Source organism: Labeo rohita, chromosome 25, assembly GCF_022985175.1.
Source record: "Labeo rohita strain BAU-BD-2019 chromosome 25, IGBB_LRoh.1.0, whole genome shotgun sequence".
NCBI lineage: Eukaryota > Metazoa > Chordata > Actinopteri > Cypriniformes > Cyprinidae > Labeo > Labeo rohita.
In genome coordinates this window covers 2,279,811-2,293,713 of record NC_066893.1, presented here as the reverse complement: position 1 = coordinate 2,293,713, position 13,903 = coordinate 2,279,811, and the positions used below count along the sequence as shown (strand labels likewise).

Below are 13,903 nucleotides of genomic sequence, written 5' to 3'. Positions count from 1 at the left end.
CAGCGTTATCATCAAGCCGTCAGGCGGACGCGCGGATGATGAGCGCATCAGACCCACTAACCCATTCAGTGCCGGGACCGAAATGCGCTGACTCTATTTCTCTGGCGTTAAAGCACAGGTTGCTGCGGGTCAATCAGATTATTGGGTAAAAAGGATTGTGACGTCAGGGTTTAGGAAGCGTCGCGTTGACATGCAAAGCAGAAGCGCTTTCCCCGGACGCGAACAGACCCGAGCCGCTCTCCTCCTGCAGCAGACAGACGCCGGCATGAGTCCACCAACACCAGCCTGAAGGACAAACACAGCAGAATGGCCGCATATCTGGAGGTAAGAGACACCTGCGCCGCTTGTCGCTGTTGCTTTATTTAACGAGACGCGTGTCAGATGGAGACGTTTCAGGTTCGTGAGGTGTGGTTGGGCACTACGTGTCCAGAAACTCCTAAATTATTTATATAACTAATCAGGGTTTATGTTTCAGAGCACGTTTGAGTTGATTTGTCATGAAGATGCACAGAAATGGAGTGGTTTTGTGAACGCGAACGCGAAAGCTGTAATTGATCGCGTTCTAAACCGGTTTGAACGCACAAGCGGGTGTGTTGCCAAGGCGACGCCATTGGTCAGATCAGCGTTTAAACTAACATTTGACTCCAAAATAATATTTTAAAAGAAACCTGTCATCATTCACTCGACTCAACACAAAAGAGGAAGTTCTGCTGTCTTTCATACAATGAAAACAAATGCTGACCACAGCTGTCAAGCTCCAAAGACAGCGCTATATTGCAATACTGTCTTCACTTGCTTTATTAATTCAATTGCACATTAACTTGGAAACTGCACACCCTCTCAAATCATAATTAAGCCTGGGAATGTCCAATAATCACGTGAAGGCAATTTCAGTTCTCTAAAACCGCTTTGTGTGGATATTAGTGAAATGTCGCGGGTAAAAATGCTGCATAATCTATTATCAATAGTGTAGCACTGTTCACATAATAGTCATATTTAAACTAATTAAATGCACCCAATGCAAAATCTATGCAAGGAAATATTACTCCTCATGCGAAATTCATGATCTTGTGTACTCCTAAAGTGACTGAATTTCTTAGATTTGCCAAATAACAGCAAATGTGACTGCATCTTAACTCTTTGTCGCAAAAAAACAAAAAAAAAAAAAAAAGAGTCTAACAAGTGATTGAGTACATCAGTATTCATATTTTGATGAAAAACCTACATATTATGACGTGACATTTGTTATATATGTATGTTTGTGTATATATATATATATATATATACATATATATGCATATACACACACACACACACACATATATAACAAATGTCACGTCATAATATGTAGGTTTTTCATCAAAATATGAATACTGATGTACTCAATCACTTGTTAGACTCGTTTTTTTTTGTTTTTTGTTTTTTTTTAATAATCCTTTTTGCACCAACTTTAATAACTGAATTTCACTTGCAAAAATTCGTGGAACAATGGAAAATGTGACTGCATCTTAACTTTTTGTTGCAAAAAAACAAAAAAACGTGAGTATAACAAGTGATTGAGTATAAGAACATTCATATTTGTATGAAAAACCTACATATTATGACGTGACTCTTTTTTTTAAAATATTTTTGTGTCAACTATTACTGCAAAAAATTACAGCATAACATTAACATCACGTGTCTGTACCTTAACTTTTTGTTGGTAAAAATGTTTGCGACATAGAGCTGAGCAGATTGAATATTCATCTTATTATGACTGAATTTCGCCTCCAAAAATTTTGCCAAACGGCAGATGTGACTGTGCCTTAACTCTGTTGTAAAAAATTGTGAGTATAACAAGTAATTGAGTATATCAATATTTATATTTTGATGAAAAACCTACATATTATGACATGCAACATTTTTGAAATATTTATTGTGTCAACTATTTCAGTGACTAATGACTTCAATGACTTCAAGATTCGCAGCATAACATTAAATGTGCCCAGACCTTAACTTTTTGTTGCTAAAACATTTTTGCGACATGGGAGTGAGTAAATCGAATATTCATCTTCTTACTTAACAGTAAGTAAATGATGACTTTGTTTTTAAATAATTGCTGTGCGTCAACTTTAATAACTGAATTTCGTCTGCGAAAAATTTGCAGAACAACAGCAAATGTGACAGCATCTAATGTCTGTGTTGCAAAAAAAAAAAAAAGTGAGTATAACAAGTGATTGAGTACATCAATATTCATATTTTGGTTAAAAACCTGCATATTATGACATGCAACATTTTTAAAATATTTATTGTGTCAACTATTACTTTAATGACTGGATTGCACCGGCAAAAATTCACAGCATAACATTAAAAGTGTCCGCAGCTTAAATTTTTGTCACTAAAATGGTTTGTTACATGGGAGTGAGTAGATTGAATATTCATATTCTTACTTAACGATAAGTAAATAATGACTTTTTATTGTTTTTTTTTTATAATCTTTTTACATCAACTTTAATGACTGGATTTCACCTACAAAAATTCGCTGTACAACGGGAAATGTGACTTAACTCTTTTGCAAAAAAACTGTGAGTATAAGTGATTGAGTATATCACCATTCATATTTTGATGAAAAACTTACATATTAATATACATATTATGACGTGACATTTTAAAAATATTTTTATTGTGTCGACTATTACTTTAATGACCAGATTGCACCAGCAAAAATTAGTGAAATAACCTTAAATCTGTCTGCATCTTAACTTTTTGTCGTGAAAAAAGTTTGCTACATGGGACTAAGTAGATTGAATATTCATATTCTTACTAACAGTAAGTAAATTAGTGCTGTCAAATGATCAATCGTATCCAAAATAAGTTTTTGTTTACATAATGTGTGTGTATTGTGTATGTTTATTATATATAAATACACACACATGCATGTATATATTTAAGAAAAAATGTTTATATATTAAAAAAAAATATATGTATATTAATTTATGTGTATTTTAATTTTTTATATTATAATATTAATTATATAAATATAAATATATACATGTAAATACACACAAATATTTAAAAAATATACTGTGTGTATTTATATATACAAAATATACACAGTATACACACATTATGTAAACAAAAATGTTTATTTTGGATGCGATTAATCGCAATTAATCGTTCGACAGCACTAAAGTAAATGATGACTTTTTTTGACATTTTAAATGAGTTTAGCCTGTGAAATAATGCTAAATGTGACCTTATATATATATTTGGTGAACTGTCCCTTTAATTATCATTTTTTTTATTTTATTTATTTATTTTTTTGGCTACATACAGTAACACTCATACTCCTAATTCAATGCTCACAGAAACTGTCTATAAACATTCAAATAAATAAATAAATAAAAGTATGATTTATTTTAAAACACATTTAACGCATTTAATTAAATGCGAAAGTTTGAAGTAGAAAGACTTCTGACTTTTGGTAAAACATACTTGAATAATATTTTTACTTGAAGTTTTGTTTATGACTTTGAAGAATAATTTTTACAGTGTATTAGCAGAGTAGATGCAATAAACAGAATGGTCCCTGAAAAATCTCAGTGTTTCTTTAAAGATGTGTCCTAATAGATTTTTGTTCTTGTAGATAGCTGATGACAGCAAAGGGCACGAACTGAGTCTTTTCTGTGTGCCGAAACACTACGAGGAGGATTTGGACAGTGTCATAATACCCAATGGCCTCATTAAGGACAGGTACGTTTAACTGATGAGCACGACTTTAATCTGTAATGCACAGTGATATTGCTTTTCTGTCCTTAATACAGAATTGCACGTGGTTGTTGCGGTGAGGTTGGGAAGTGCTCATTTGTGAGGCGTTACAGTCGTGTTATTGCCGTGGCCGTGAAATGCCCTCGATAGTAAAAGAGCCCTGTGTTCCCCCTGTAGATTTAGTTAATGATGTTAGTGCAATACGAGGGCCATGTGATTTGAATTCGGCTTTCCCATTTATTTGTTTAACAAATTTCCCCAAGAATCTCTTGACTGACATTTTTGGCATAGCTTCAGCCAGTTTCAGTGAAACCATTAATGCCTTTCAATTTTGATTTTCTCGGCAGGACCGAAAGGTTGGCCAGAGATATCGTTCGGGACATGGGCGGGCATCATATCGTGGCCCTTTGCGTCCTGAAAGGAGGGTATAAGTTCTTCGCGGACCTGATGGATTACATCAAGACGCTGAATCAAAACAGCGATAAGTCTGTGCCACTGACTGTGGATTTCATTAGGCTAAAGAGCTACTCGGTGAGTGCCAGCTTTACCGCTCTCCTCACCGCATTCATTCGTTTCATCCACTGAGCCTTATACATTCATATTTAACACTGAACAATCAATCATTTCAGATCTAGTGGTCTGGAGCATTTTATTAGTAGCTTGTGCCATTGACATGTTCCCTACAGGAATGACAGGGGTAAATACAACTCACCTGAAAATGCCGCTTTTAATATTAAGCCTGTATGAGTTTTTTCCTCCTCCTGCCAAACTCTTCAATTCTGTTTCAAATATTTAGAAAAAAAAAGAATGTTATTAAAAATAACTTTTATTTTTGAAAACTAATAAATAAATAATTTATAACTCATTCAGTGATCAACAGTTTTCAGTGTTTACAGCTGAGGTCAAAAATTTACACCCTCTTTTCAGAATCATTAAAAATGCTAAATATTTTACCCAAATAAGAGGGATCATACAAAAAGCATGTTATTGTTTATTTAGTACTGACCTAAATAAGACGTTTACATATAGTCCACAAGAGAAAATAGTAGCTTAATTTATAAAAATGACCCAGTTTAGAAGTTTACATTTGCTTGATTCTTAATGCCTTCTTACCTGAATGATCCACAGCTGTGTTTTTGTTTTTGTTTGTTTAGTGATAGTTGTTCATGAGTCTCTTGTTTGTCCTGAACAGTTGAACTGCTGCTGTTCTTCAGAAAAATCCCTCAGGTCCCACAAATTCTTTGGTTTTTCAGCATTTTTGTGTATTTGAACCCTTTCCAGGAATGACTGTATGATTTTGAGATCCATCTTTTCACACTGAAGACAACTGAGGGACTCATAGGCAACTTTTACAGAAGGTTCAAACACTCACTGATGCTCCAGAAGGAAACACAATGCATTAAGTGAAAACTTTTGAACAGAATGAAGATGTGTACATTTTTCTTATTTTGCCTAAATATCTTTTTTTTTTTCCATTTACTACTGACCTTCAGAAGCTACAGAAGATCCTTACATGTTTCCCAGAAGACAAAATAAGTTAAATTTACCCTGATCTTCAAATTCCAAAAGTTTTCACCCCCCGGCTCTTAATGCATGTTTTTCCCTTCTGAAGCATCAGTGAGTGTTTGAACCTTCTGTAACTATCACTAAACAAAAAAACACAGCTGTGGCTCATTCAGGAACAACACAGTATTAAGAATCAAGCGTATGTAAACTTTTGAACAGGGTCTTTAACTATTATTTTCTCTTGTGGACTATATGTAAACATCTTTTATGTGAAATACCTTATTCAGGTCAGTACTGAATGAACAATAACATGCATTTTGCATGATCCTTCTTATTTTGGTAAAACAAATTAACCTTTTTAATGATTCTGAAAGGGGGATGTAAACTTTCGACCTCTGCTGTAGACAAAAAACGTTTTGACTATCTTGGCTTCATTTAAAGTTAATCTTTGAAGTCGCAATGAAAGGCCACAGTGACTGATCTTTTTTCCACATTGTGATGTACATCTAAGTGAAATGTATTACTGAACAAGAAAACAAAAATTATGGAAGTACTTCCCTCAAGAATAGACTGATCATAAGATGTATTTGGATTTTAAATTATGAGGTTAAAAAAAATAATAAAAAAGGGAACGTGCAAAATAATATGCAGCATTTACAATTTTACATTTCATGTCAACTAATAGGCCTAATGCAATGGCATAAAATTAATATCCATTTTTCATACTGCATGTAAATTAATTAATTAATTCTTAGTAGCATTTAAAATAATTAATCAGTGTTTATCGTTTAATTACTTCATGGATCTGATAACAGTTTTGTACCAAAGAATTCATATGTGCTTTAACAGAAATACAAGCTGGACATTTACACAGTAATGTTCTCACAGACAAATCAAAATAATTTCAAAATAATTCTGCCACAGATGCTGTTGATAAAATGGCACAAGGTGCCCTATATAGGTGATAGGGAACGATTCAGACAGTGCAAATATGCTTTCCATTGGGGCAAAAGAAGTGTGGTCTCGCAGTGTGTAATGCAAACCTTTGCAACGCACACACAGTCTGCTCCAGTCCAGAGACACGATAGCACAGAGCGGATCATATGTGTGAGTCAGCGCAGCCCTGCTGAAAAAAAAAAACAGCTAAAACCAGCCTAGGCTGGTTGGCTGGTTTTAGCTGGTCATCCAGGCTGGTTTTGGAGGGGTTTTGACCACTACCTTGGCTGGCCAGGGTGGGAGACCAGCTGGAACAATCAGCTAAAACCAGCCTAGCCAGGTTGGGAGACCAACTAAAACCAGCTACTAAAGCCTAAAGGAGTCATTGGATGCTAAGTTCACTTTTACATGTTGTTTGAACATTAATGTGTGTTGTCAGTGTATGTACAAATCTACCCTGTAATGATAAAAATCCATGCAGTGGTTTTTAATTATTCTGTAAAAATAATATCCCCTTTTTCAAATCGAGCCGTTCTCAGATGCCTGTCAATGAGCCGTCACACCCACAGAGGCCGCTCCCATGATAGTTGATTGAAATGAGCATCTTACCTCAGACCCGCCTTAAATCAGCTGTAACAGTCCGCCCTCCATTGTTTCAATGCTGGAGCAGGGATGTAAGTTAGACAAGAATATCTCTGATTGAGCGATTGAGGTGTTGTGTTGCTGGATGTAATAATGAACATAGTGGTCGTCATTTACTCCTGACATCTGAGCCACTGAAGATGCAGTGGATTACATTTGTTTGTGAAGGGAATGCGCCTCGCGATCTACATAAATGCATCTATGTTCATTCATGATCCAGCTTCACTTACAGCAGAAGTGACTATAAGGGTTTTTTATGAATCTTTGCGATCGCCTTTCCTAATAACGTACTAGTTAGCAAGTTTAGTGGGTAAACGCGTTAAATGCGGCTAATGTAAACACACCCATCACTCCATATAGAAAAGAGAGGGGCGGGGCAAGCAGAGCTCATTAACATTAATTTTTATTAAGACCCTAAAGAATCATATCAACTTGTGGAAAATGGGCATCCAATGACCCCTTTAAACCAGGTAAGACCAGCCAACCAGCCTAGGCCCCTTTTAGCTGTTTTTTTTCAGCAGGGAGACCATAAAACATGTAGGACCTATTTGAATTCTACACAGTCTATTGGTATATTTTATAGCGAGATGAGATACGTTGCCATACACTGTCAAATGTGGCTTTACTGAGCTCAATGGCTCTAGCCCGATCTGTGATATAAACAAAACGCTACTGGCTATTTTAAAAAAGGGGGTGGGACTACTTGGTATGTCCTGTCCTGTCTTCCTGATTCAATTTAATTTGTTTAAATTAAAGGAGAGCTCCACTTCCAGAACAAAGATTCACATGTAATGTACTCACCCCCTTGTCATCCAAGATGTTCATGTCTTTCTTTCTTCAGTAGTAAATAAATTATGTTTTTTAAGGAAAACATTTCAGCATTTTTCTCCATATAATGGACTGATATGGTGCCCCGACTTTGAACTTCCAAAATGCAGTTTAAATGCGGCTTCAAATGATCCCAAATGTGGTTGTAAACGATCCCAGCCAAGAAAGAAGGGTCTTATCTAGCCAAACGATCAGTTATTTTCATAAAAATAATACAATTTATATTCTTTTTAATGTCAAACGCTCGTCTTGTCTTACTCTCCCTGAACTCTGTTTTGTTCCCGTTCCCGTTTGCTCCCATCTCATGTTCTCCCTCAACTTCAAAATCGCCCTATGTCGCTGTTTTATCTTTTTTGTTAAGGGTGTTTGATCTTCTTTGCATGTTCACTTTGCAAAGACTGGGTCTGTACTTCTGCAGCAATGTAGGATGATTTTGAAATGATTTTTGAAATTGAGGGAGAAAATACAATTGGAGTTTTTCGACATACCCCAACTGTCTTGAGCCAGAATACACAAAAGTTAGGCAAAGCAAGACAAGACGAGTGTTTGAGATTAAAGAGAATTTAAATTGTATAATTTTTAGGAAAATAACCAATCGTTTCGCTAGATAAGACCCTTCTTCCTCGGCTGGGATCATTCACAACTGCATTTGGGATCGTTTGAAGCCACATTTAAACTGCATTTTGGAAGAAAAAAGACATGAACATCTTGGATGACCAGGGGGTGAGTACATTATCTGTAAATTGTTGTTCTAAAAGTGGACCTCTCCTTTAATATTGTGAAATGCATCGTGTTTTGTGTCTATAGATTTCATTTTAGGCAAGTCGTGTTGATTTGAGAAAGCTAAACTGATCAAACATATGATCAACTCATTGCCGCTGTCCGCTTAGTCGTTACTTTAAAAAAACAAAAGCTTGAATTTAACAAACACAAAATGTTCCAAATGTATTTCTAATTTAACTTAATAAAAGAAATCTAGCCACTTTGCCATTAAAAAACCATTGTAATGGCTGCAACAGCAGCTGTGTGATAAACAAAAGACTCTGTTCTGATAAGTTGTCAGACAGGAGCAGGGCTCGGGCCCAACAAACACGATTAAGCATGTTCATTCGGGTGAAAACAAACTCCAACCAGTACCAGCAGACACCGACAGGGGTAACACACTGACCCAGACTAGTTTGTTGGTGTTTGTTGGTGTTTGTCTGTGCAGTGTGAACTGGCCTTAAATTACGTCAACACACAGTTTCAAAGCACTTCAGTGGACAATTAAGTTAAGAACTGATACATTTTTTTCTGCTCTGATTTCTCCTCAGAATGATCAGTCTACAAACTGTGTGAAGGTTATCGGCGGAGATGAATTATCTGCCCTCGCTGGCAAAGTGAGTTTACATTTGAACTTTGTATGCGCTTTTTTATTGTTTTCTATTTTTACTCTACTCAGGTAGAGTTAGGGGTCTGTAAGGTTTTCTTTCTTTCTTTCTTTTTTTTTTTTTTAATTTAATATTTTTGAATGAAGCCTCTTAAGATCAAAAAAGCTGCATTTATTGGTCAAAAATACAGTAAAAACAGTAATATTGTGAAATATTGTTACAATTTAAATGAACTGTTTTGTTTGTGAATATATAGTAAAATGTAACTTATTTTTGCGATACAAAGCTGAATTTTCAGCATCATTACTCCAGTCTTCAGTGTCACATGATCCTTCAGAAATCATTCTAATATGCTGATTTGCTGCTCAAGGAACTTTTGATCATCATGATACTCTAATGAATAGAAACTAAAAAACAGCATTTAATTAAGTCTTTTTTGATCAATTTAATGAGTCCTTGCTGAATAAAAGTAGTTTTATTTATTTATTAATTTTTAAATTAAGCTGACCCCAAAGTTTCTTCTCTTTCTTTCTTTCTTTCTTTTTCTTTCTCTCCCTTTCTTTTTTTCGTTCTTTTTCTTTGTCTTTCTTTTTTTCTTTTTCTCTCTTAGAATGTAGTTGTTTTATTTTCCAATATGGTATAAGCAAGGATATTGACTGATTTTAATTATTATAAGAATTTGGATGATCTTAATATCTTTGAAAGTATTTGGAGTTGTAACAATGCTTTGTGTTGTTTGGTCGAAGCTGACGTGGTTTTTACATTTATGTGATTTGTTTTTGTTTTCATGTAAAATGAAATGAAATGTTTTTAATTGTACTGTGAATTTTTTTACTTGTATTAAAGTTTTGTTAAATTCTCTTTTTCTTTTTCTTTCTTTCTCTCTCTCTCTTTTTTGTTCTTTATCTTTTTGTCTTTCTTTTTCTCTCTATCTTTCTTTTTTGTTCTTTTTCTTTCTGTCTGTCTTTCTTTCTCTGTTTCTTTCTTTTTCTGTCTTTTTTCCCTTTTCTTTCTCTTTCTGTCTTTCCTTTTTTCTTTCTTTTTTTCTGTCTTTTTCTTTTCTTTCTGTCTTTTTTCTTTCATTCTTTTTCTCTGTCTTTTTCTCTCTGTCTTTCTTTTTCATTTTTTTTCTCTTCCTCTCTGCCTTTCTTTCTTTTTCATTTTTCTTTCTTTTTCCATTTCTTTTCTTTCTTTCTGTCTCTTTCTATTTCTGTCTTTTTCTCTTTCTCTCTCTTTGTTTTGCTTTTCTTTCTTTCTGTCTCTCTTTCTTTCTCTCTCGCTCTTTCTTTTCTTTCTTTCTTTGTCTTTTTTCTTTCTATTTCTGTCTTTCTTTCTGTCTTTTTCTTTCTCTCTCTCTCTCTCTCTGTTTTTTTCTTTCCTTTTTCTTTCTGTCTGTCTTTTTTCTCTTTCTTTCTTTCTTTCTCTCTCTTTCTTTTTCTTTTCTCTCTTTTTATTTCTATTTCTGTCTTTCTCTTTGTTTTCCTTTTTCTTTCTGTCTGTCTTTTTTCTCTTTCTTTCTTTCTTTTCTCTCTTTTTATTTCTATTTCTGTCTTTCTCTTTGTTTTTCTTTTTCTTTCTGTCTGTCTTTTCTTTCTATTTCTGTATTTCTTTTTCTTTTTTCTCTTTCTTTCTCCCTCTTTCTTTTTTTCTTTCTTTCTTTCTCCCTCTTTTTCTTTTCTTTCTATTTCTTTCTTTCTTTCTGTCTTTTTTTCTTTTTCTCTCTTTTTCTTTCTGTCTTTATTTCTCTCTCTCTTTGTTTTTCTTTTCTTTCTTTCTTTCTTTCTGTCTTTTTTTTCTTTTTCTCTCTTTTTCTTTCTGTCTTTATTTCTCTCTCTCTTTGTTTTTCTTTTCTTTCTTTCTTTTCTTTCTTTCTTTCTTTCTTTCTGTCTTTTTCTTTCTATTCGTCTTTCTTTCTTTCTTTCTTTCTTTTCTTTCTTGTTCTGGTCAGGTTGTTAATTTGTCTCCTCTCTTTCCTTACAGAATGTGCTCATAGTTGAGGTGAGGTTGCATTTTTGATGTAATATATTTAATTAAATTTTATATTGAATTTATGCTGACATCATCATGTGTGAAATGTATGTTGTTGTACTGTGGAATGAAAATACAGATGTTATAAGCAAATGAATTCTCTTTTTGTACTTAAGGACATTGTAGAGACGGGAAAAACCATGGAAACATTGCTCAAACTATTAAACGATTGTCATCCTAAAATGGTGAAGGTTGTCAGGTAAAGCATAAACATCTCTTAGAAGAATAGTCATCCTTTAAACATCAGCTGTGTAATAAGTACACCTTACATTTAGAGATATTTCTGTGAACATGTATGGTTGAATGGCCTTTTGTTAGTGTTTAAAATAAGACTGTTGTTTAGTTGAATATCTCATCTTTAATTCAGTATCATGTAATTTCAGTTTACTAGTGAAAAGGACGCCCAGGAGCTCAGGATACCGTCCAGACTGTGAGTTCCTTCGTGTTTCTCATCACTGGATTTTATTGGATATTATGAACATTTTGTGCTTAATCTGTCACTTAGAGAAATCAAACACCATGGGCTGATGTAGTTGGATGTATTATTCAGACACGCTCATCTGTCCGTGTTCAGAGTAGTTATGTAATGCTTTTAGACAGAAAGCTGATAAGCTCTTTATATCCATCCATCCATCTCTCCTCCAAGCACAAATGTTCCTCTCTTTAGCTCTTGACTTTCACTCTGAAGCAGAGCGCTGAAGTGCTTAGAGTCAGTTATCAAGACGATGGAGAATCATCTAGCTCTTTAGCAGTGACGCACTAGTGAGGGCGGACCACTAATGGCCTCTGTAATGGACCACAAACTCGGTTCGCATGCAAATAATCATGCAACCAGTCATATAAGCAGGGGTGCACATAAGTGGTCCGCATGAGTGACCAAAATAAGAAAATGTGACATTTCATTCACTGTCACTCTTCACTAAATGCTTTTTAATCGGAAGCGCTGAACCCAGTAGTGTATATACTTAATGGCAACCTGGCAAAATAAAAGCTTGCTAATTTTAGGTTTGAAAAAAATAAAATAAAATCATACAAAAAAGTTATATAATAATTTCATTTTTAAGTTTGCTATAAAAAAAAATCTATTTTTATTTACTACTCCTTTTTTATTTAAAAATATAATAGTATTACCACACTTTAATGTTTTATTATTTCATTTAAATAACTAAAAAAATAAATTAAAAAATAAATAAAGAGTGCTATGATATTATCACTTTTATTATTATTTTTTTTAAAGGTAGATTTAATAGGTCCCCTGCATATAAGCATTTTATTATAGCAAAATATAAATTGAATTCACCATTAAAATGTTAAAATGAGAAGAATCTGCATTTGAACATAATGAAAGATCACATCATAACATAATTAAAAATCAATAAAATATTTAAAATCTCTCTCTCTCTCTCTCTCTCTCTCTCTATATATATATATATTTGTATATATATTTGTATAATAATATTGAATAATATTATATTATAATTAGTTACATTAAAAGAAGATAATATGATTCATGTGGTAAAACTGATTGGAGATGTTCCCTTATATTTTAAATTATCTATAATTAATTTATAATTATAGTATAATAATTTATAATAGATGTAATTACTTGTATGATTAATTTTATTTTTTAAATATTTTTGGAATGTGCTTAATTGTCATAAAATATTATTACAATTATATATTTTATTATTTGATAGTATATTATAGAAGTTTTTTTCTTTAATTATGTTTTTTGGAATGTGTCTTAATTAGCATTAAAATTATGCAAAGAATTTGTGCTTTCTTTATGCAAAACATAATTTTCTTTTTCTTTTTTTTTTTTTTTTAATTAAAATTTTGGGGTAACATTAGTTGAATTTCTTGCATGGGATTCAACTGAATTAGTTCATGCTGACAGAAAAGAATTGCCCAAGAATATCAATTAAATGATTTTATTAATATTATATAATTATTTTTATGCACTTTTATTTTTTTTGGAATGTGCTTAATTCTAATAAAAATTGCACAAATATAATTGTTTTTTCTCTCTCCTCTTTGTGTATTTTTAAATGTCTTGTATTCTTTTTTTAGATATTGGATTTGAAGTTCCTGACAAGTTCCTAGTGGGATATGCTTTAGACTACAATGAATATTTCAGGGATTTGAGTGTAAGTGTTTCGTCCTGTTCTGTTCTGTTCTGTTCTTATTTAATTGTGTGCAATGCATGACTTGGTGTATACTGAGTGCAAGTTATATAGTATAGTTTATTATGTGTGTATATTATTTGTTTGTCTGATGGTACACCTTCCTGTTTTCTTTCTATCTTTCAGCATATCTGTATATTAAGTGACAGAGCGAAAGAGAAATATAAAGTATGATATGACACCAAAGTGCTGGATGCATGAAGACAAAGATCACTGTGAATTATTATTATTTTTTTTTGTTCTTGTAAAATTATTTTTCTACATGCCATCCGAATAATGAACTCATGAAACATGGATTCCCAAAGATAAAAGATCACACTTATAGTGTTGCGGTGAAGGATGAATGAGAGTGAAAATGTCTTGCGTTAAGAATAGTAATCTAATTTTAATTGTCATTACTGGTGAAGATTATGGGCAGAGTTGCCGCTTTTTTTGATTGTTTGAACTGAAGCCTTAGACTAATTGGTTTTATGTTGATTTTATGTTCACGCAAGTCCATTTGGCTAACACAAGTTTGGATTTAGAGCTAGATAGTTATTGTTATTTATTATATATTCTCTAGATATTGACTCCAGATTATATCCACACGCTGAACGTCATGAAGGCTTTGGTATTGAAATGGAGGTTTTTGATTAACACAATAAAATTACACTGACAATGTTA

At 33.2% G+C, this 13,903-nt stretch overlaps 1 protein-coding gene across 1 annotated transcript; it reads left to right on the top strand.

Annotated features, from left to right (window-relative positions):
- Positions 1-13,903, top strand: hprt1l (hypoxanthine phosphoribosyltransferase 1, like). The gene is made up of 9 exons (XM_051098966.1): positions 1-324; positions 3,626-3,732; positions 4,095-4,278; positions 8,973-9,038; positions 11,010-11,027; positions 11,174-11,256; positions 11,441-11,487; positions 13,128-13,204; positions 13,367-13,903. Exons 1-9 carry the CDS (start codon positions 307-309, stop codon positions 13,412-13,414), a joined length of 648 nt encoding a protein of 215 aa, XP_050954923.1. The 5' UTR covers positions 1-306; the 3' UTR covers positions 13,415-13,903.

Coding starts and splice junctions, on each gene's coding strand:
- hprt1l (XM_051098966.1), top strand. Junction 4,279..8,972: donor TTAGGCTAAAGAGCTACTCG/GTGAGTGCCAGC, acceptor ATTTCTCCTCAG/AATGATCAGTCTACAAACTG. Junction 13,205..13,366: donor AATATTTCAGGGATTTGAGT/GTAAGTGTTTCG, acceptor TCTATCTTTCAG/CATATCTGTATATTAAGTGA.